General features: G+C 42.3%; 1 protein-coding gene across 1 annotated transcript in view; it reads right to left on the reverse strand.

Annotated features, from left to right (window-relative positions):
* LOC106597904 (calcium/calmodulin-dependent protein kinase type II delta chain) overlaps positions 1-23,911 on the reverse strand; it is a gene marked incomplete at its 5' end in the record, with an annotated part of 104,189 nt that overhangs the window by 19,549 nt on the left and 60,729 nt on the right. Inside the window, 8 exons of the mRNA XM_082973853.1 lie at positions 6,053-6,093; positions 9,256-9,298; positions 15,917-16,000; positions 17,161-17,283; positions 17,797-17,891; positions 18,113-18,196; positions 18,919-19,021; positions 19,887-19,959. Coding sequence (XP_082829979.1) covers positions 6,053-6,093; positions 9,256-9,298; positions 15,917-16,000; positions 17,161-17,283; positions 17,797-17,891; positions 18,113-18,196; positions 18,919-19,021; positions 19,887-19,959 — 646 coding nt within the window. The remainder of the gene's footprint in view (positions 1-6,052; positions 6,094-9,255; positions 9,299-15,916; positions 16,001-17,160; positions 17,284-17,796; positions 17,892-18,112; positions 18,197-18,918; positions 19,022-19,886; positions 19,960-23,911) is intronic.

Here is a 23,911-nt window from a genome sequence, read left to right on the forward strand (position 1 = left end):
TATATAGATCCTACAGGGTTCAATAGACAGCCCCCTAATGGTTTCATAGTGTATATAGATCCTGTATAACAGGGTTCAATAAACAGTCCCCTAATGGTTTTATAGTGTATATAAATCCTGTATAACAGGGTTCAATAGACAGTCCCCTAATGGTTTCATAGTGTATATAGATCCTACAGGGTTCAATAGACAGCCCCCTAATGGTTTTATAGTGTATATAGATCCTGTATAACAGGGTTCAATAGACAGCCCCCTAATGGTTTCATAGTGTATATAGATCCTACAGGGTTCAATAGACAGCCCCCTAATGGTTTCATAGTGTATATAGATCCTGTATAACAGGGTTCAATAGACAGTCCCCTAATGGTTTATAGTGTATATAGATCCTACAGGGTTCAATAAACAGTCCCCTAATGGTTTCATAGTGTATATAGATCCTGTATAACAGGGTTCAATAGACAGTCCCCTGATGGTTTTATAGTGTATATAGATCCTACAGGGTTCAATAAACAGCCCCCTAATGGTTTTATAGTGTATATAGATCCTGTATAACAGGGTTCAATAGACAGTCTCCTAATGGTTTTATAGTGTATATAGATCCTGTATAACAGGGTTCAATAGACGGCCCGCCGGTCATTTTATTTGACCCCTTAAGTAAGTATTTTCATTGTCAGACAAAAAGACTGTAAAATCATCAGGTAACCGGCAATAATTGATCTTAATGTAGGAAATCTGTTCCCAAGTATTCCACACACATATATATAGAGATCCACATAGACCTCCATAGACCTCCACATAGACCATAGATCCACATAGACCTCCACTCATCACTGTCAAACGCTCCCTGAAACATTTCAATGAGCAAGCCTTTCTAATCGACCTGGCCCTGGTATCCTGGAAGGATATTGACCTCATCCCGTCAGTAGAGGATGCCTGGTTATTTTTTAAAAATGCCTTCCTCTCCATCTTAAATAAGCATGCCCCTTTCAAGAAATTTAGAACCAGGAACAGATATAGCCCTTGGTTCTCCCCAGACCTGACTGCCCTTAACCAACACAAAAATATCCTGTGGCGTTCTGCATTAGCATCGAACTGCCCCCGCGATATGCAACTTTTTAGGGAAGTTAGAAACCAATACACACAGACAGTTAGAAACGCCAAGGCTAGCTTTTTCAAACAGAAATTCGCTTCTTGCAACTCCAACTCTAAAAAGTTCTGGGACATTGTAAAGTCCATGGAGAATAAGAACACCTCCTCCCAACTGCCCACTGCACTGAGGATAGGAAACTCTGTCACCACCGATAAGCCCACTATAATTGAGAATTTCAATAAGCATTTTTCTACGGCTGGCCATGCTTTCCACCTAACTACCCCTACTGCATTCAACAGCACTGCACCCCCCACAGCTACTCGCCCAAGCCTCCCCCATTTCTCCTTCTCCCAAATCCATTCAGTTGATGTTCTGAAAGAGCTGCAAAATCTGGACCCCTACAAATCAGCTGGGCTTGACAATCTGGACCCTTTCTTTCTAAAATGATCTGCCGAAATTATTGCAACCCCTATTACTAGCCAGTTCAACCTCTCTTTCGTGTCGTCTGAGATTCCCATAGATTGGAAAGCAGCTGCTGTCATCCCCCTCTTCAAAGGAGGTGACACTCTTGACCCAAATTGCTACAGACCTATATCCATCCTACCCTGCCTTTCTAAGGTCTTCGAAAGCCAAGTCAACAAACAGATTACCGACCATTTCGAATCCCACCGCACCCTCTCCGCTATGCAATCTGGTTTCAGAGCTGGTCATGGGTGCACCTCAGCCACGCTCAAGGTCCTAAACGACATCGTAACCGCCATCGATAAGAAACAATACTGTGCTGCCGTATTCATTGACCTGGCCAAAGCTTTTGACTCTGTTAATCACCACATCCTCATCGGCAGACTCAGTAGCCTTGGTTTCTCAAACGATTGCGTCGCCTGGTTCACCAACTACTTCTCTGACAGAGTTCAGTGTGTCAAATCGGAGGGCCTACTGTCTGGACCTCTGGCAGTCTCTATAGGGGTACCACAGGGTTCAATTCTTGGGCTAACTCTTTTCTCTGTATAAATAAATGATGTCGCTCTTGCTGCTGGTGAATCTCTGATCCACCTCTACGCAGACGACACCATTCTGTACACTTCTGGCCCTTCTTTGGACACTGTGTTAACAACCCTCCAGACGAGCTTCAATGCCATTCAACTCTCCTTCCGTGGTCTCCAACTGCTCCTAAACACAAGTAAAACTAAATGCATGCTCTTCAACCGATCGCTGCCTGCACCTGCCCGCCTGTCCAGCATCACTTCTCTGGACGGTTCTAACTTAGAATTTGTGGACAACTACAAATACCTAGGTGTCTGGTTAGACTGTAAACTCTCCTTCCAGACTCACATCAATCATCTCCAATCCAAAGTGAAATCTCGAATTGGCTTCCTATTTCGCATCAAAGCATCCTTCACTCATGCTGCCAAACATACCCTCGTAAAACTGACCATCCTACCAATCCTCGACTTTGGCGATGTCATTTACAAAATAGCTTCCAATACCCTACTCAACAAGCTGGATGCAGTCTATCACAGTGCCATCTGTTTTGTCACCAAAGCCCCATATACTACCCACCACTGCGACCTGTACGCTCTCGTTGGCTGGCCTTCGCTTCATAATCGTCGCCAAACACATTGGCTCCAGGTCATCTACAAGACCCTGCTAGGTAAAGTCCCCCCTTATCTCCGCTCACTGGTCACCATAGCAGCACCCACCTGTAGCACGCGCTCCAGCAGGTATATCTCTCTGGTCACCCCTAAAGCCAACTCCTCCTTTGGTCGCCTCTCCTTCCAGTTCTCTGCTGCCAATGACTGGAACGAACTACAAAAATCTCTGAAACTGGAAACACTTATCTCCCTCACTAGCTTTAAGCACCAGCTGTCAGAGCAGCTCACAGATCACTGCACCTGTACATAGCCCATCTATAATTTAGCCCAAACTACTACCTCTTCCCCTACTGTATTTATTTATTTTGCTCCTTTGCACCATATTATTTATATTTTATCTCTGAACTTTCTTCAAACTACAAATCTACCATTCCAGTGTTTTACTTGCTATATTGTATTTACTTTGCCGCCATGGCATTTTTTTTGCCTTTACCTCCCTTATCTCACATCATTTGCTCACATTGTATATAGACTTATTTTTTTTTCTACTGCATCATTGATTGTATGTTGTTTTACTCCATGTGTAACGCTGTGTTTTTGTATGTTGTCGAACTGCTTTGCTTTATCTTGGCCAGGTCGCAATTGTAAATGAGAACTTGTTCTCAACTTGCCTAGCTGGTTAAATAAAGGTGAAATAAATAAAATAAAAAACATGCAATTGTATTCCAACGTAATCAATGTTGTAAATTATTAAGTCAAATATTAGGATCTGTTTGGGATTCTTGTGGTCAATTTGCAGTGTACAAATGATTCATAAGTATGTTACGGCCTCCCGACCGGAAGAAGGAGGAAGAATGGGTCCTCGGCTTTTAATGGGACCCTGTGTATAAAGTAATCTTTGTCATTTAGTAATCACTTAGTCAAGGGGTGTTGTGCTTTTGTCTGCCAGCAGAGGGGGCTACTCGCTCTAGTGGTTACTTCACACTCTCTCAAGCTACAGTGGCCATCGAGCTAGCCTGCCTAGTCAGTTGAATGGGTGAGAGCCAAACTGTATTCAAGAGACGACAGGATCAGCTAATTGTTTTCAAATGTATTATTAAGGTGTCAGGCTCCCATTCATTCATCTCACCGGTCTGACACAGGGCTATCTATACCAGAGTACTGAGACGGTCTGAGACAGGACTATCTATACCAGAGTACTGACACAGGACTCTCTATACCAGAGTACTGACACAGGACTCTCTATACCAGAGTACTGACACAGGACTATCTATACCAGAGTACTGACACAGGACTATCTATACCAGAGTACTGACACAGGACTATCTATACCAGAGTACTGAGACAGGACTATCTATACCAGAGTACTGACACAGGACTATCTATACCAGAGTACTGACACAGGACTATCTATACCAGAGTACTGACACAGGACTCTCTATACCAGAGTACTGACACAGGACTATCTATACCAGAGTACTGACACAGGACTATCTATACCAGAGTACTGACACAGGACTATCTATACCAGAGTACTGACACAGGACTATCTATACCAGAGTACTGAGACAGGACTATCTATACCAGAGTACTGACACAGGACTATCTATACCAGAGTACTGACACAGGACTATCTATACCAGAGTACTGAGACGGGACTATCTATACCAGAGTACTGAGACAGGACTATCTATACCAGAGTACTGACACAGGACTATCTATACCAGAGTACTGACACAGGACTATCTATACCAGAGTACTGACACAGGACTATCTATACCAGAGTACTGAGACAGGACTATCTATACCAGAGTACTGACACAGGACTATCTATACCAGAGTACTGACACAGGACTATCTATACCAGAGTACTGACACAGGACTATCTATACCAGAGTACTGAGACAGGACTATCTATACCAGAGTACTGACACAGGACTATCTATACCAGAGTACTGACACAGGACTATCTATACCAGAGTACTGACACAGGACTATCTATACCAGAGTACTGAGACAGGACTATCTATACCAGAGTACTGACACAGGACTATCTATACCAGAGTACTGACACAGGACTATCTATACCAGAGTACTGACACAGGACTATCTATACCAGAGTACTGACACAGGACTATCTATACCAGAGTACTGAGATAGGACTATCTATACCAGAGTACTGACACAGGACTATCTATACCAGAGTACTGACACAGGACTCTCTATACCAGAGTACTGACACAGGACTATCTATACCAGAGTACTGACACAGGACTATCTATACCAGAGTACTGACACAGGACTATCTATACCAGAGTACTGACACAGGACTATCTATACCAGAGTACTGACACAGGACTATCTATACCAGAGTACTGACACAGGACTATCTATACCAGAGTACTGACACAGGACTATCTATACCAGAGTACTGACACAGGACTATCTATACCAGAGTACTGACACAGGACTATCTATACCAGAGTACTGACACAGGACTATCTATACCAGAGTACTGACACAGGACTATCTATACCAGAGTACTGAGACAGGACTATCTATACCAGAGTACTGACACAGGACTATCTATACCAGAGTACTGAGACAGGACTATCTATACCAGAGTACTGACACAGGACTATCTATACCAGAGTACTGACACAGGACTATCTATACCAGAGTACTGACACAGGACTATCTATACCAGAGTACTGACACAGGACTATCTATACCAGAGTACTGAGACAGGACTATCTATACCAGAGTACTGACACAGGACTATCTATACCAGAGTACTGACACAGGACTATCTATACCAGAGTACTGACACAGGACTATCTATACCAGAGTACTGACACAGGACTATCTATACCAGAGTACTGACACAGGACTATCTATACCAGAGTACTGACACAGGACTATCTATACCAGAGTACTGACACAGGACTATCTATACCAGAGTACTGAGATGGCAGAACTTAGTGACTACAGGAAACCAGAGACAAAACTACAGGAAATGGGAGGTGTTAAGGAGAACAGGTGATCAGTTGTTACAGAAAAAGATACAGGGCCAATCAGCACCCTACTCTCTATGTTACATTAAAAGACAGGGCCAATCAGCACCCTACTCTCTATGTTACATTAAAAGACAGGGCCAATCAGCATCCTACTGTCTATGTTAGTGCACTACTTTCTGCAGCGGGCCAATCAGCACCCTACTCTCTAGTTAGTGCACTGCTTTCTTCAGAGGGCCAATCAGCAACCTACTCTCTAATTAGTGCACTGCTTTCTGCAGAGGGCTCTGGCCAAAGGTAGTGTACGATGTAGGGAAACAAAGGGAGCCATTTGGAACACTGCCACAGAAACTCACCTTGACGGCATCAGCCTTCTTGTTCAGCAGACTCTTGACTGCTGTAGAGAGGAAGAGGAAGAGAGAGAGAGAGAGAGAGAGAGAGAGAGAGAGAGAGATGAAGGTAAACACCAGTGCTTCACACAGAGACAGACAGCCTCCATAGTGCAACAAGGCTGTGTTCATTAGACTCAAAACAAGAGGAAACGTTTTGAAACAGGCAGGGACTAAATGGCTGAATCTGTTAAATGACAGACACGTTTCCTTGTGTTTCAAAACGTTTCAAATATAAAGTGATATAAAAGTAATGGCATTAAAGTCAGTATTAAAGTCATAGTATTAAAGTCATGGTATTAAAGTAATGGTATTAAAGTCAGAATTAAAGTCATGGTATTAAAGTCAGTATTAAAGTAATGATATTAAAGTCAGTATTAAAGTCATGGTATTAAAGTCAGTATTAAAGTCATGGTATTAAAGTCAGAATTAAAGTCAGTATTAAAGTCATGGTATTAAAGTCAGAATTAAAGTCAGTATTAAAGTAATGATATTAAAGTCATGGTATTAAAGTCAGTATTAAAGTCATAGTATTAAAGTCAGAATTAAAGTCAGTATTAAAGTCATAGTATTAAAGTCAGTATTAAAGTCATGGTATTAAAGTCAGAATTAAAGTCAGTATTAAAGTCATGGTATTAAAGTCAGTATTAAAGTCAGTATTAAAGTCATAGTATTAAAGTCAGAATTAAAGTCAGTATTAAAGTCATAGTATTAAAGTCAGTATTAAAGTCATGGTATTAAAGTCATAGTATTAAAGTCATGGTATTAAATTCAGAATTAAAGTCAGAATTAAAGTCAGTATTAAAGTAATGATATTAATGTCAGTATTAAAGTAATGGCATTAATGTCAGTATTAAAGTCATAGTATTAAAGTCATGGTATTAAAGTCATGGTATTAAAGTCAGTATTAAAGTCAGAATTAAAGTCAGTATTAAAGTAATGATATTAAAGTCAGTATTAAAGTCATAGTATTAAAGTCAGAATTAAAGTCAGTATTAAAGTCATGGTATTAAAGTCATGATATTAAGTAATGGTATTAAAGTCAGTATTAAAGTCAGTATTAAAGTCATAGTATTAAAGTCAGAATTAAAGTCAGTATTAAAGTCATGGTGTTAGTCATAGTATTAAGTCATGGTATTAAAGTCAGTATTAAAGTAATTGTATAAAGTAATTGTATAAAATCATTGCATGCATCTGCATCGTCATGCTACAACATATTCTACATATAGTATATACTACATGAAGTATTATGTGAATGTACTATATTCATTATTCATAACATACTGCACATATACTGTATATATACACTACATGGAGTATTCTGTGAATGTGATTGTACTATATTCACTATTCACAACATACTGTATATACACTACATGAACTATTCTGTGAATGTACTATATTCACTATTCATTATATACTGTATATATAGTGTGTATATACTACATGAAGTGTTCTGTTGATGTGAATGTACTGTATTTACTATTCATAATATACCATTTATATACTGTATATATATACACTACATGAAGTATTCTGTAGATGTGAATGTACTTTATTCACTATTCATAACATCCTGTTTATATTCAGTGCATTCGGAAAGTATTCAGACCCCTTCACTTTTTCCATATTTTGTTAGGTTACAGCCTTATTCTAAAATGTATTAAATTTAAAAAATCCTCAGCAATCTGCACACAATACCCCATAATGGTAAAGTGAAAATAGGTTTTTAGAAATGTTTGCAAATGTATTAAATATGAAAAACAGATACCTTATTTACATAAGTATTTAGACCCTTTGTTATGAGACTCAAAATTGAGCTCAGGTGCATCCTGTTTCCATTGATCATCCTTGAAATGTTTCTACAACTTGATTGGAGTCAGCCTGTGGTAAATTCAATTGATTCGACATGATTTGGAAAGGCACACACCTGTCTATATAAAATCCCACAGTTGACAGTGCATGTCAGAGCAAAAACCAAGCCATGAGGTCTGAAGGAAATGTCCGTAGAGCTCCGAGACAGGATTGTGTCGAGGCACAGATCTGGAGAAGGGTACCAAAACATTTCTGCAGCATTGAATGTCCCCAAGAACACAGTGGCCTCCATCATTCTTAAATGGAAGGAGTTTGGAACCACCAAGACTCTTCCTAGAGCTGGCCGCCCGGCCAAACTGAGCAATCGGGGGAGAAGAGCCTTGGTCAGGGAGGTGACCAAGAACCCAATGGTCACTCTGACAGAGCTACAGAGTTCCTCTGTGGAGATGGGAGAACCTTCCAGAAGGACAACCATCTCTGCAGCACTCCACCAATCAGGCCGTTATGTAGAGTGGCCGCCACTCCTCAGTAAAAGGCACATGACAGCCCGCTTGGAGTTTGCCAAAAGGCACCAAAAGGACTCTCAGACCACGAGAAACAAGATTTCAGTTGTTTTTTTTAAGATACATTTTTGCTTTGTTATTATGGGGTATTGTGTGTAGATTGAAAAACAACAATTTAATCAATTTTAGAATAAGGCTGTAACGTAAAAAAATGTGGATAAAGTCAAGGGATCCACATACTTCCCAATGCACTGTGTATATGTACTATTATAAAATCAAGTTGTGTTAAAAGGGATATTCACACTACTGAGTCGAACCAAACCAAGCTGTACTGAGCTGGCCTGGTTATGCACCCTCCATAGTTACTGTAACCGTGCCGACAAGAGACAATGTGTAAAGAAAATATCAGAGCCCGCACAGTTTGGTTGGGGTCGGCCCGATAGTGTGAAAGGGGTATAAAAGTACTGACAAAGGGTGTGACATGAGACCCTGGCCACTGATTGGCTGACAGAGAGCAAGTGACATGAAACCTTGGCCACTGATTGGCTGACAGAGAGGAAGTGAGTTCTTACCTCGAGGGTACCACATCCCAAACAAAGGACGTAAAGAAATAAAAAAACAATTAAAAAGAAGAAAATGATTAATTGTAAAGAAAAAATAAAATCTGATTATTTAATTCTAAAGAAAAGCATAAATAAAAATAACTGCAAAACAGTCAGATATGGGGAGTAAAGTGAAATTACTTTTGGAGTTTTACACACAGAAAGAGAGACAGAGAGAGACAGAGAGAAAGAGAGAAGGACAGAGAGAAGGACAGAGAGAGAAGGAGACAGAGCGAGAGTGAGGACGTACCTGAGAAGTTTTTTGTTACCAGCAGTGTGGTCAAAATGGCTCCCTGAAAGAGTGGAGGGGACAGAAAGAAAGGAGGGAAGGATGGAGAGAGCAGAAAAGAGGAGGGGAGGAGAGAGCAGAAAAGAGGAGGGGAGGAGAGAGCAGAAAAGAGGAGGGGAGGAGAGAGCAGAAAAGAGGAGGGGAGGAGAGAGCAGAAAAGAGGAGAGGAGGGAAGGAGAGAACAATTCACTAATTAAAGATTGTTAGAAAAGAGGAATGCTAATAAAAAAGAGAGAAGAAGAACAGAACTGGTACTATAGTCTCTACTGAAGGACTGATCATTTCAACAGACAACAGCAGTGGTACTATAGTCTCTACTGAAGGACTGATCATTTCAACAGACAACAGCAGTGGTACTATAGTCTCTACTGAAGGACTGATCATTTCAACAGGCAACAGCAGTGATACTATAGTCTCTACTGAAGGACTGATCATTTCAACAGACAACAGCAGTGGTACTATAGTCTCTACTGGAGGACTGATCATTTCAACAGACAACAGCAGTGATACTATAGTCTCTACTGAAGGACTGATCATTTCAACAGACAACAGCAGTGGTATTATAGTCTACTGAAGGACTGATCATTTCAACAGACAACAGCAGTGGTACTATAGTCTCTACTGAAGGACTGATCATTTCAACAGACAACAGCAGTGGTACTATAGTCTCTACTGAAGGACTGATCATTTCAACAGACAACAGCAGTGGTATTAGAGTCTCTACTGAATGACTGATCATTTCAACAGACAACAGCAGTGGTATTATAGTCTCTACTGAAGGACTGATCATTTCAACAGACAACAGCAGTGGTACTATAGTCTCTACTGAAGGACTGATCATTTCAACAGACAACAGCAGTGGTACTATAGTCTCTACTGAAGGACTGATCATTTCAACAGACAACAGCAGTGATAGTATAGTCTCTACTGAAGGACTGATCATTTCAACAGACAACAGCAGTGGTACTATAGTCTCTACTGAAGGACTGATCATTTCAACAGACAACAGCAGTGGTACTATAGTCTCTACTGAAGGGCTGATCATTTCAACAGACAACAGCAGTGGTACTATAGTCTCTACTGAAGGACTGATCATTTCAACAGACAACAGCAGTGGTACTATAGTCTACTGAAGGACTGATCATTTCAACAGACAACAGCAGTGGTACTATAGTCTCTACTGAAGGACTGATCATTTCAACAGACAACAGCAGTGATAATATAGTCTCTACTGAAGGACTGATCATTTCAACAGACAACAGCAGTGGTATTATAGTCTCTACTGAAGGACTGATCATTTCAACAGACAACAGCAGTGGTACTATAGTCTCTACTGAAGGACTGATCATTTCAACAGACAACAGCAGTGGTACTATAGTCTACTGAAGGACTGATCATTTCAACAGACAACAGCAGTGGTACTATAGTCTCTACTGAAGGACTGATCATTTCAACAGACAACAGCAGTGGTACTATAGTCTACTGAAGGACTGATCATTTCAACAGACAACAGCAGTGGTACTATAGTCTCTACTGAAGGACTGATCATTTCAACAGACAACAGCAGTGGTATTATAGTCTCTACTGAAGGACTGATCATTTCAACAGCCACAGCAGTGGTACTATAGTCTACTGAAGGACTGATCATTTCAACAGACAACAGCAGTGGTATTATAGTCTCTACTGAAGGACTGATCATTTCAACAGACAACAGCAGTGGTACTATAGTCTCTACTGAAGGACTGATCATTTCAACAGACAACAGCAGTGGTACTATAGTCTCTACTGAAGGACTGATCATTTCAACAGACAACAGCAGTGGTACTATAGTCTCTACTGAAGGACTGATCATTTCAACAGACAACAGCAGTGGTACTATAGTCTCTACTGAAGGACTGATCATTTCAACAGACAACAGCAGTGGTACTATAGTCTACTGAAGGACTGATCATTTCAACAGACAACAGCAGTGGTACTATAGTCTCTACTGAAGGGCTGATCATTTCAAAGCAGGTGGAAAGGGGGAGAGAGAGAGAGGGAAGGGTGTGTGCTTGGCTGCATCCCAAAGGGTGCCCTATTCTCTATATAAGGCACTGCTCTTTTTTTTAAAGGATATTTATTGTGATATTTTCTTTTTGACAATAATATAAAACTGAAACAGAACTGTAGAATGAAATATTATGAACAAATGAAAAATGATTGGAAAGTGCACTCCTTTTGATCAGACCCCAATGGGCCTTGTAGTAGTGCACGGTATAGGGAATAGGGTATGGGTACAGGGTATAGGGTATGGGTACAGGGAATAGGGTACTGGGAATAGGGTACAGGGAATAAGGTATAGTGTATTGGGAATATGGTATTGGGAATAGGGTATAGAGCTCTGGGTAGACAGTAGTGCACGGTATAGGGAATAGAGCTCTGGGTAGACAGTAGTACACGGTATAGGGAATAGGGTATAGAGCTCTGGGTAGACAGTAGTGCACGGTATAGGGAATAGAGCTCTGGGTAGACAGTAGTGCACGGTATAGGGAATAGGGTATAGAGCTCTGGGTAGACAGTAGTACACGGTATAGGGAATAGGGAATAGAGCTCTGGGTAGACAGTAGTACACGGTATAGGGAATAGAGCTCTGGGTAGACAGTAGTACACGGTATAGGGAATAGGGTATAGAGCTCTGGGTAGACAGTAGTGCACGGTATAGGGAATAGAGCTCTGGGTAGACAGTAGTGCACGGTATAGGGAATAGGGTATAGAGCTCTGGGTAGACAGTAGTACACGGTATAGGGAATAGGGTATAGAGCTCTGGGTAGACAGTAGTACACGGTATAGGGTATAGGGAATAGAGCTCGGGGTAAATAGTGCACGGTATAGGGAATAGAGCTCTGGGTAGATAGTAGTGCACGGTATAGGGAATAGAGTTCTGGGTAGACAGTAGTACACGGTATAGGGTATAGGGAATAGAGCTCTGGGTAGACAGTAGTGCACGGTATAGGGAATAGAGCTCTGGGTAAATAGTGCATGGTATAGGGAATAGAGCTCTGGGTAGACAGTAGTACACGGTATAGGGAATAGGGTATAGAGCTCTGGGTAGACAGTAGTGCACGGTATAGGAAATAGAGTATAGAGCTCTGGGTAGACAGTAGTGCACGGTATAGGGAATAGGGTATAGAGCTCTGGGTAGACAGTAGAGTACGGTATAGGGAATAGAGCTCTGGGTAGACAGTAGTACATGGTATAGGGAATAGAGCTCTGGGTAGACAGTAGTGCATGGTATAGGGTATAGAGCTCTGGGTAGACAGTGGTATAGGATATAGAGCTCTGGGTAGACAGTAGAGTACGGTATAGGGAATAGGATATAGAGCTCTGGGTAGACAGTGGTATAGGATATAGAGCTCTGGGTAGACAGTAGAGTACGGTATAGGGAATAGGGTATAGAGCTCTGGGTAGACAGTAGAGTACGGTATAGGGAATAGGGTATAGAGCTCTGGGTAGACAGTAGTGCACGGTATAGGGAATAGGGTATAGAGCTCTGGGTAGACAGTAGAGTACGGTATAGGGAATAGGGTATAGAGCTCTGGGTAGACAGTAGAGTACGGTATAGGGAATAGGGTATAGAGCTCTGGGTAGACAGTAGAGTACGGTATAGGGAATAGGGTATAGAGCTCTGGGTAGACAGTAGTGCACGGTATAGGGAATAGGGTATAGAGCTCTGGGTAGACAGTAGAGTACGGTATAGGGAATAGGGTATAGAGCTCTGGGTAGACAGTAGAGTACGGTATAGGGAATAGAGCTCTGGGTAGACAGTAGAGTACGGTATAGGGAACAGGGTATTGAGCTCTGCGTAGACAGTAGTACACGGTATAGGGAATAGAGCTCTGGGTAGACAGTAGTACATGTTATAGGGAATAGAGCTCTGGGTAGACAGTAGAGTACGCTATAGGGAATAGGGTATAGAGCTCTGGGTAGACAGTAGTACACGGTATAGGGAATAGAGCTCTGGGTAGACAGTAGTGCACGGTATAGGGAATAGGGTATAGAGCTCTGGGTAGACAGTAGTGCACGGTATAGGGAATAGGGTATAGAGCTCTGGGTAGACAGTAGAGTACGGTATAGGGAATATGGTATAGAGCTCTGGGTAGACAGTAGAGTACGGTATAGGGAATAGGGTATAGAGCTCTGGGTAGACAGTAGAGTACGGTATAGGGTATAGGGTATAGAGCTCTGGGTAGACAGAGTACGGTATAGGGAATAGAGCTCTGGGTAGACAGTAGAGTACGGTATAGGGAATAGGATATAGAGCTCTGGGTAGACAGTAGAGTATGGTACAGGGAATAGGATATAGAGCTCTTGGTAGACAGTAGAGTACGGTATAGGGAATAGGATATAGAGCTCTGGGTAGACAGTAGAGTACGGTATAGGGAATAGGATATAGAGCTCTGGGTAGACAGCAGAGTACGGTATAGGGAATAGGATATAGAGCTCTGGGTAGACAGTAGAGTAGGGTATAGGGAATAGGATATAGAGCTCTGGGTAGACAGTAGAGTATGGTATAGGGAATAGGATATAGAGCTCTGGGTAGACAGTAGTGCACGGTATAGGGAATAGGGTATAGAGCTCTGGGTAGACAGTAGACTACGGTATAGGGAATAGGGTATAGAGTTCTGGGTAGACAGTAGTGCACGGTATAGGGAATAGGGTATAGAGCTCTGGGTAGACAGTAGAGTACGGTATAGGGAATAGGGTATAGAGCTCTGGGTAGACAGTAGAGTACGGTATAGGGTATAGGGAATAGAGTTCTGGGTAGACAGTAGTGCACGGTATAGGGAATAGGGTATAGAGCTCTGGGTAGACAGTAGAGTACGGTATAGGGAATAGGGTATAGAGCTCTGGGTAGACAGTAGAGTACGGTATAGGGAATAGAGCTCTGGGTAGACAGTAGAGTACGGTATGGGAATAGGGTATAGAGCTCTGGGTAGACAGTAGAGTACGGTATAGGGAATAGGGTATAGAGCTCTGGGTAGACAGTAGTACACGGTATAGGGAATAGAGCTCTGGGTAGACAGTAGAGTACGGTATAGGGAATAGGGTATACAGCTCTGGGTAGACTGTAGTGCACGGTATAGGGAATAGGGTATAGAGCTCTGGGTAGACAGTATAGTACGGTATAGGGAATAGGGTATAGAGCTCTGGGTAGACAGTAGTACATGGTATAGGGAATAGAGCTCTGGGTAGACAGTAGAGTACGGTATAGGGAATAGAGCTCTGGGTAGACAGTAGAGTACGGTATAGGGAATAGGGTATAGAGCTCTGGGTAGACAGTAGTACATGGTATGGGGAATAGAGCTCTGGGTAGACAGTAGTACACGGTATAGGGAATAGAGCTCTGGGTAGACAGTAGTACATGGTATAGGGAATAGAGCTCTGGGTAGACAGTAGAGTACGGTATAGGGAATAGGGTATAGAGCTATGGGTAGACAGTAGTACACGGTATAGGGAATAGAGCTCTGGGTAGACAGTAGTGCACGGTATAGGGAATAGGGTATAGAGCTCTGGGTAGACAGTAGTGCACGGTATAGGGAATAGGGTATAGAGCTCTGGGTAGACAGTAGAGTACGGTATAGGGAATAGGGTATAGAGCTCTGGGTAGACAGTAGAGTACGGTATAGGGAATAGGGTATAGAGCTCTGGGTAGACAGTAGAGTACGGTATAGGGTATAGGGTATAGAGCTCTGGGTAGACAGTAGAGTACGGTATAGGGAATAGAGCTCTGGGTAGACAGTAGAGTACGGTATAGGGAATAGGATATAGAGCTCTGGGTAGACAGTAGAGTACGGTATAGGGAATAGGATATAGAGCTCTGGGTAGACAGTAGAGTACGGTATAGGGAATAGGATATAGAGCTCTGGGTAGACAGTAGAGTACGGTATAGGGAATAGGATATAGAGCTCTGGGTAGACAGTAGAGTACGGTATAGGGAATAGGATATAGAGCTCTGGGTAGACAGTAGAGTACGGTATAGGGAATAGGATATAGAGCTCTGGGTAGACAGTAGAGTACGGTATAGGGAATAGGATATAGAGCTCTGGGTAGACAGTAGTGCACGGTATAGGGAATAGGGTATAGAGCTCTGGGTAGACAGTAGAGTACGGTATAGGGAATAGGGTATAGAGCTCTGGGTAGACAGTAGAGTACGGTATAGGGAATAGGATATAGAGCTCTGGGTAGACAGTAGTACACGGTATAGGGAATAGGGTATAGAGCTCTGGGTAGACAGTAGTGCACGGTATAGGGAATAGGGTATAGAGCTCTGGGTAGACAGTAGAGTACGGTATAGGGAATAGGGTATAGAGCTCTGGGTAGACAGTAGAGTACGGTATAGGGAATAGGATATAGAGCTCTGGGTAGACAGTAGTACACGGTATAGGGAGAGACACATCCCTTGAGTTTCTGATTAGAACAGAGGACAGTGAAAGAGGAGTGTTACCTTGAGTTTCTGATTAGAACAGAGGACAGTGAAAGAGGAGTGTTACCTTGAGTTTCTGATTAGAACAGAGGACAGTGAAAGAGGAGTGTTACCTTGAGTTTCTGATTAGAACAGAGGACAGTGAAAGAGGAGTGTTACCTTGAGTTTCCTCCTGGCATTGAACTTCTTCAGACACTCCACAGTCTCCTGTCTGTGCATCATGGAAGCTACAGTGGACCGTTGCTGCAGACAGAGAACATAATGTTTGCTGTTCATTTTTATTATTTATTTCACTTTTGTATATTATCTACTTCACTTGCGTTGGCAATGTTAACATATGTTTCCCCATGCCAATAAAGCCCCTTGAATTGAATGTAATTGAATAGAGAGAGAATGTTATTTTATACAGGGGATTCCATTGAGACGAAGGGTCTCATTTCCAATGATGTTGTGAGGACAACAATTCCAATAATCAATATGATCAATACAATAAACAATACAAATATTTAAACTACAAGATACAGTAACAGATACAGATACATTACATGACATTTAATCAAAACAATTAGAAATCTCATTAGTGTTTTAAACTGCCCTAGCGGCACTGGGGAATCCAGATGAGGAGAGCTCAAACTACAAGGAGGATTTACCAAACTTAGTGGAGACAAGAGGGACCTCAACAGTTAACCAACCCTTATAGTGGTATATTTCAACTAGGAAGTGAAGTGAGGTATGTTGGAGCAGAGCTTTGTAAACAACGTGGGAGTAATGAAGAGATCTACAGGACTTTACTGAGGGACCAGACAACCTTTTGATACAGGATGTTGTGATGAGTAATGAAGAGATCTACAGGACTTTACTGAGAGACCAGACAACCTTTGGATACAGGATGTAGTGGTGAGTAATGAAGAGATCTACAGGACTTTACTGAGGGACCAGACAACCTTTGGATACAGGATGTAGTGGTGAGTATTACAACTGTCCCCTCTGTGTGTGTGTGTGTGTGTGTGTGTGTGTGTGTGTGTGTGTGTGTGTGTGTGTGTGTGTGTGTGTGTGTGTGTGTGTGTTTCTGTGTGTGTGTGTTTCTGTGTGTGTGTGTGTGTGTTTCTGTGTGTGTGTCTGTGTGTACGCGTGTTTCTGTGTGTGTGTGTGTGTGTGTGTGTGCGCGCGCGTGTGTGTGTGTGTGTGTGTGTTTCTGTGTGTGTGTGTGTGTGTTTCTGTGTGTGTGTGTGTGTTTCTGTGTGTGTGTCTGTGTGTGTGTGTGTGTGTGTTTCTGTGTGTGTGTCTGTGTGTACGCGTGTTTCTGTGTGTGTGTGTGTGTGTGTGTGTGTGTGTGTGTGTGTGTGTGTGTGTGTGTGTGTGTGTGTGTGTGTGTGTGTGTGTGTGTGTGTGTGTGTCCATACACAGATCCAGGGGTGTTTGAGGGCCTCTGCGGTGGTGATGCGTTTGCCGGGGTTGATGGTCAACATCTTATTGATCAGGTCTTTGGCATCAGGAGTCACCGTGTCCCACTCTGGAGATGGGAACTATAGACACACACATTACACACAATCAGTCAGTCAATCAATCAATCAATCAATCAATCAATCAATCAATCAATCAATCAATCAATACATTCCACCATTCTGTCAATTCATTAATTTCCAACACAAGTGAAGAGAGAGACAGAGAGAGAGAGAGACAGAGAGAAAGAGAGACAGAGAGAGTGAGAGAGAGTGAGATGGAGGGAGAGAGGGGGCGAGATGGAGAGAGAGAACAACAGATAAACATAAACAGATAGATAGAGGTTGGTAGTTCTCACGTCGTAGAGAGGAGAGAGTCAGAGAGACAGACAGACAGACAGACAGACAGACAGACAGACAGACAGACAGACAGACAGACAGACAGACAGACAGACAGACAGACAGACAGACAGACAGACAGACAGACAGACAGACAGACAGACAGACAGACAGACAGATAGAGGTTGGTAGTTCTCACATCATAGAGAGGAGAGAGTCAGACAGATAGATAGATAGATAGAGGTTGGTAGTTCTCACATCGTAGGCTCCAGCCTTGATCTGCTGGTACAGTCTGTGCTGGTCCTCGTCCCAGAAGGGAGGGTAACCGACCAATAGGATGTACAGGATCACCCCTGACAGGAAAACACACACGCTAATCATCACCCACAGATCAAAACAACACAGTCTTGACCCCAAACTGACCCCTTTTTGAAATTTCACTTCCTGAATTGGAATAGAATTGAGCCAACTTTCAGCAGGGAACAATGATTTGGAAAAATCACATAGAAGTATGTTATTTAGTTTAGTTACAGGGTAAAGGTCAAAGGTTAGAGATTAAAGGTTGTTTGTTTACCACAGGCCCACAAGTCCACAGGCTTCCCATATGGGTCTTTTCTCAGGACCTCTGGAGACAGGTAGCCTGGAGTACCAGCAAAACCTGTAGGGGAGGAGAGAGAGAGGGAGGGAGGGAGGGAGGGATAGGGAGGAGAGGGAAGGGGGAGAGAGGGAGGGAGGGGGGAGAGAGGGGGGAGGGATAGGGAGAGGGAGGGAGGGGGGAGGGAGGGAGGGAGGGAGGGAGGGAGGGAGGGAGGGAGGGAGGGAGGGAGGGAGGGAGGGAGGGAGGGAGGGAGGGAGAATACATGGATGAGTGTATCAATGGTTTGATTGATTGATTGATTTGAGTAATTGTTTCAGCAAATAATTAATTGATTACTTGAGTGAGTCATTGATTGATTGATTAAATCGATTAATCAGTACATTTGTACATTTTAGTGATTCTTATCCAGAGTGACTTACAGGACAAATAAGGGCAAATCAACAGATTTTCACCTAGTCAGCTCGGGGATTCGAACCAGTGACCTTTCTTTTAACCGTTAGGCTACCTGCTGCCCTGACAATTTAAAAGTGGTAAGAGGTTAGGGGTCAATTCTAGGCCAGGTCTGTATGTCCTCTAACACTCACACTAGTGTGCAGACCCGACCCGACCTGCACTGTGCTGGCTTGCATTATTCATTTTCCCATTAGCCTTTCCATCACAGTACCGGAAACTACAGTGGACTCGTAATCAGGCCAGCCGAGTACAGCTCGGCTTGGTTCAGCTCAGTGAAAACACACACTGTGTCCCGTCCCATAGGAGAGAAGCCAGTCCACGGTACTCACCAAACCATGCCTGTTGGTCGGCCTGCACCTCGATGGCGAGCCCAAAGTCAGCTAGCTTAACCGCCGCCCCCTTCAGCTTACTGGCCAATAGGAGGTTCTCAGGCTGGAGGGGGGCGGAGTCAAATGGGTTAGAGGTAACAAGACGCTCCGGGTAACCGTTGGCCGTAGACACAGATGTACAATCAGCTTTAGCCTCACGCAAGGATGTCACTATATGGCCAAGCTGCAAAGTCAGAACCTGCCCCTCCCACCCATCTATTTCTACAATTTATCTTAAATCTAAACTTAAAAACACTGCTAACCTTATGCCTACCCCTAACCTTAAATTAAGACCAAATAATTCAAATATACAGTATATTTTCATACAATTTTAAGATTTTGACAATTTTTGAGTTTGCAGCTTGGCCATCTAGTGGCAACCATTAGGACTAAACTGAGCTTAGATCAGTGTCTAGGGGCAACTTGATCCTACAGACACACACAAAGAGAGACAAAGAGACAACGGTTGAACAGACACACACTAACACAACAACACACTGTGGCATAAATACATACAGACACACAGACAGACACACACTAACACAACAACACACTGTGGCATAAATACATACAGACACACAGACAGACACTAAGACAACAACACACTGTGGCATAAATACATACAGACACACACACACTAACACAACAACACACTGTGGCATAAATACATACAGACACACACACAGACAAAGAAACCCACACACAAACACACAGACAGACACACAGACAGACACACACAGACACACACACACACACACACACACACACACACACACACACACACACACACACACACACACACACACACACACACACACACACACACACACACACACACAGACACCTTCAGATGTACAATGTAAAACATGGGGTTATGGTGATGGTGATAATTATGGTGATGATGATGGTGATGGTCTGACCATACAAACCTTCAGGTCCCTGTGAACGATACCATTGACATGGCAGTGATGAACACTCTCTACAATCTGCTGTATGCAATGACTGAAGGAGGAGAGACAGAAAAGAGAGAGAGAAGAAAGAGGAGAGAGAGAAAAAAGAGAGGAGAGAGGAGAGAAGAAAGAGAAGAGAGAGAGAAAAGAGAGGAGAGAGAGAGAAAAGAGAGGAGTGAAGAGAGAGAGAAGAGTTAAATAGACAGGGGAGAAACATCTTATTATATAAACAACGGTGTTTGATAAAGACACTGACCAAATGTTCAACAATAAAACGCAGAAAATACCATATACTGTGTTTCTGTGCCTGTTTCTGTCAGAGACAAAGGTCTACTCTCTGTTTGATCAGAGTAAAGAAACAGCCCACTACAGATTACAGAGTTAAACAATACTCTCTCTGTTTGATCAGAGTAGAGTAACAGCCCACTACAGATTACAGAGTTAAACAATACTCTCTCTGTTTGATCAGAGTAAAGAAACAGCCCACTACAGATTACAGAGTTAAACAATACTCTCTTTGCTTGATCAGAGTAAAGAAACAGCCCACTACAGATTACAGAGTTAAACAATACTCTCTCTTTCCCCCTCCATCCTCTCGCTCTTCCCCCTTCCACCCTCTCGCTCTTCCCCCTTCCCCTTTTCTCTCTTCCCCCCTTATCTCTCTCTCCTTCCCTCTCCTATGAGTCCTATGAGTTGCCATGGCGCCCTAGAAGCCCTGCTAGCAGCCTAAGTACATATTCAGTTGTTTGTAATTGTTGTTTTTCAAATCAGCTCTGTCGTTTTTTGATAACATCGAGTTTTTATTGCATGTATCTGGTGTTTTTTGAGCCATGGATTTACAGGTTGACTGACAGGGGAACACTTTTTGGCTAGCTAGTGTCATGACTTCCCTGTGAGGATCCAAAGACCGGGTTACAATGGATCAACACCCATCAGACCCCTCTCACCCGCAGAGGGGAGGAGGGATTGATGTGGGGGTTTCATGACACCTCACGCCCGGTCGTAAATTGTAAATCTCTAGGATGGGAGAAACTTTCTCTCTCTACCCTTTTAGTATTGAGATTGGAATCTTTTTGTTACAGAGACGTTTTGCCGCCCAAAAACTCTAACGTCCAACAGTGAACACTGGGACAATAATTTTAACATCCGAATGAATGCGTATGATGAGAGATGGAATATGGGAAATTAATGTTTATTTTGTGATGTCATTAAAAAATTGTATAAAAATGATATAACAAAAATATTGTAACATGAAGAGTTTTCACACTGTATGTCAGGTTTCCATCCTTTACGTTGTATATGAAATACCAGGGATGAAGAGAATATTTTTGTTAATATAGGAATGTGATTTTAGTTTCCTAACGAGATCATAGTTTTGATGATACTTTGCCCAGTAAGTAGCCACGCCCGAGGGAGCTCAGAGAGCGCTTCAGCATGACGGAAACACCCCCCTTTTTACCAGAGTGCATAAAGGTTGAGTTGAGAATTAACATACCACACCAGAAAGACTCTAGCTGTAGCTTAGGTCTCCATTGGTTATGACCCTGAAAATCAACACGAGGTGAAGATGACAAAGTAGCCTCTAACAGTCAATGTTCCGGCTAAATAGCTGTTCTAAGTACTGTACCTAAGAAAGTGAATTTAAGTAAGACCATCCGTTATTCTCTTCAAACCATTGCTGGCTAGACTGCCTTCATCACCCCACTGGGGATCATCGACATGGCTGATTAGCTCTACTGGACCACTCTTCCAGAATGAGTGAAAGTAAACACGGACAACGAAGAAGAAGGACATTGTGACCTCTTGTGGACAATCAGAGCCTTACACTTAAGAACTAAGGCCCAACAGAACCCTTTTCATGAAGCGGAAACCTTTTCACGAAGCGGAACCCTTTTCACGAAGGACTGGTTCCAACAGAGATACACGATCAAGGAAGACATTCAACACATAAATACATTCATTACTTCTTACCCAAACGTGCGGTGGTTCGGGGCAAAGTATTGTGATTACTGTGAGCGTACTTTCCAAATGTATCCAAGTGCTCTCTCTCTCTCTCTCTCTCTCTCTCCCTCTCTTTACCTCTCCATCTTATGTAACAAGTGTCGTAATGTGTCAGTCTGCTAGGGACCTGTTTCCATTGTATTAAGTTTCTAATCAATAACCTATACCATGTGTTTGCGTGTGGGTATCCTGTGTTATCATTAATTATTTAGTAAATAAATAATTAAATCAATTTGTTTGGTACGGAATGATCAGTAAGGCTGGGGTTTGTGCAGATGCAGGGAGTATGTGACGTTCAGAATTATGAGACTGATATGAGGAAGTGATTAATTAGATGAATGTTATCGATATATATCTTATAGATCATCTAGGGTTTAATTCGGGAGATGGCAACTCGGTAAACAACTCCTTCCGTGGTGCCCCCAAATTTTAAATAGTTAATTGTTTCATGATTCATTTAATCGAGTAACAATTACACCTAGTTAGTTGATTCGATACATAACAGTCACCAGATTAATGAAAACCACGACACTACACTAGCTAGCTGGCTAATGTTTTTTTGTTTGAATGATGCATCTAGACACTGTACCAGCTTTTTTGTTTCACCCTGGCTGCCTGTTCCTGGTCTTTTGAAAACATGAATTGAGGAGTCACCTGAAGCGTGAGAGGAATGGGAGATACAGTTCAGGAATGCAGTGCTGAGGCAGAGGGCTCATAGTGAGGACGACTGGCTACTACTCTGAACGGTGTGTGGTGAACTTTCTGGTGCTCAGAGCTGCTGTACTGGTTGATCTATTCATGATGATGTACTGGCTGATCTAACTATAGCTAGACTATTCATGGTGATGTACTGGTTGATCTATACATGGTGATGCACTGGTTGATCTAACTATAGCTAGACTATTCATGGTGATGTACTGGTTGATCTATTCATGATGATGTACTGGTTGATCTAACTATAGCTAGACTATTCATGATGATATACTGGTTGATCTAACTATAGCTAGACTATTCATGATGATGTACTGGTTGATCTATACATGGTGATGTACTGGTTGATCTAACTATAGCTAGACTATTCATGGTGATGTACTGGTTGATCTATTCATGATGATGTACTGGTTGATCTAACTATAGCTAGACTATTCATGATGATATACTGGTTGATCTAACTATAGCTAGACTATTCATGATGATGTACTGGTTGATCTATACATGGTGATGTACTGGTTGATCTAACTATAGCTAGACTATTCATGGTGATGTACTGGTTGATCTAACTATAGCTAGACTATTCATGGTGATGTACTGGTTGATCTAACTATAGCTAGACTATTCATGATGATATACTGGTTGATCCAACTATAGCTAGACTATTCATGGTGATGTACTGGTTGATCTAACTATAGCTAGACTGTTCATGTTTTTGTTTTAATATATATTTATTTCACCTTTATTTAACCAGGTAGGCAAGTTGAGAACAAGTTCTCATTTACAATTGCGACCTGGCCAAGATAAAGCAAAGCAGTTCGACAACATACAAAAACACAGAGTTACACATGGAGTAAAACAACATACAATCAATGATGCAGTAGAAAAAAATAAGACTACATACAATGTGAGCAAATGATGTGAGATAAGGGAGGTAAAGGCAAAAAAGGCCATGGTGGCAAAGTAAATAAAGTATAGCAAGTAAAACACTGGAATGGTAGATTTGTAGTTTGAAGAAAGTTCAAAGTTAAAATATAAATAATATGGTGCAAAATAAATAAAATAAATAAATACAGTAGGGGAAGAGGTAGTAGTTTGGGCTAAATTATAGATGGGCTATGTACAGGTGCAGTGATCTGGGAGCTGCTCTGATAGCTGGTGCTTAAAGCTAGTGAGGGAGATAAGTGTTTCCAGTTTCAGAGATTTTTGTAGTTCGTTCCAGTCATTGGCAGCAGAGAACTGGAAGGAGAGACGACCAAAGGAGGAGTTGGCTTTAGGAGTGACCAGAGAGA

The sequence above is a fragment of the Salmo salar genome, chromosome 04, assembly GCF_965601325.2.
Source record: "Salmo salar chromosome 04, fSalSal1, whole genome shotgun sequence".
NCBI classification, from domain to species: domain Eukaryota; kingdom Metazoa; phylum Chordata; class Actinopteri; order Salmoniformes; family Salmonidae; genus Salmo; species Salmo salar.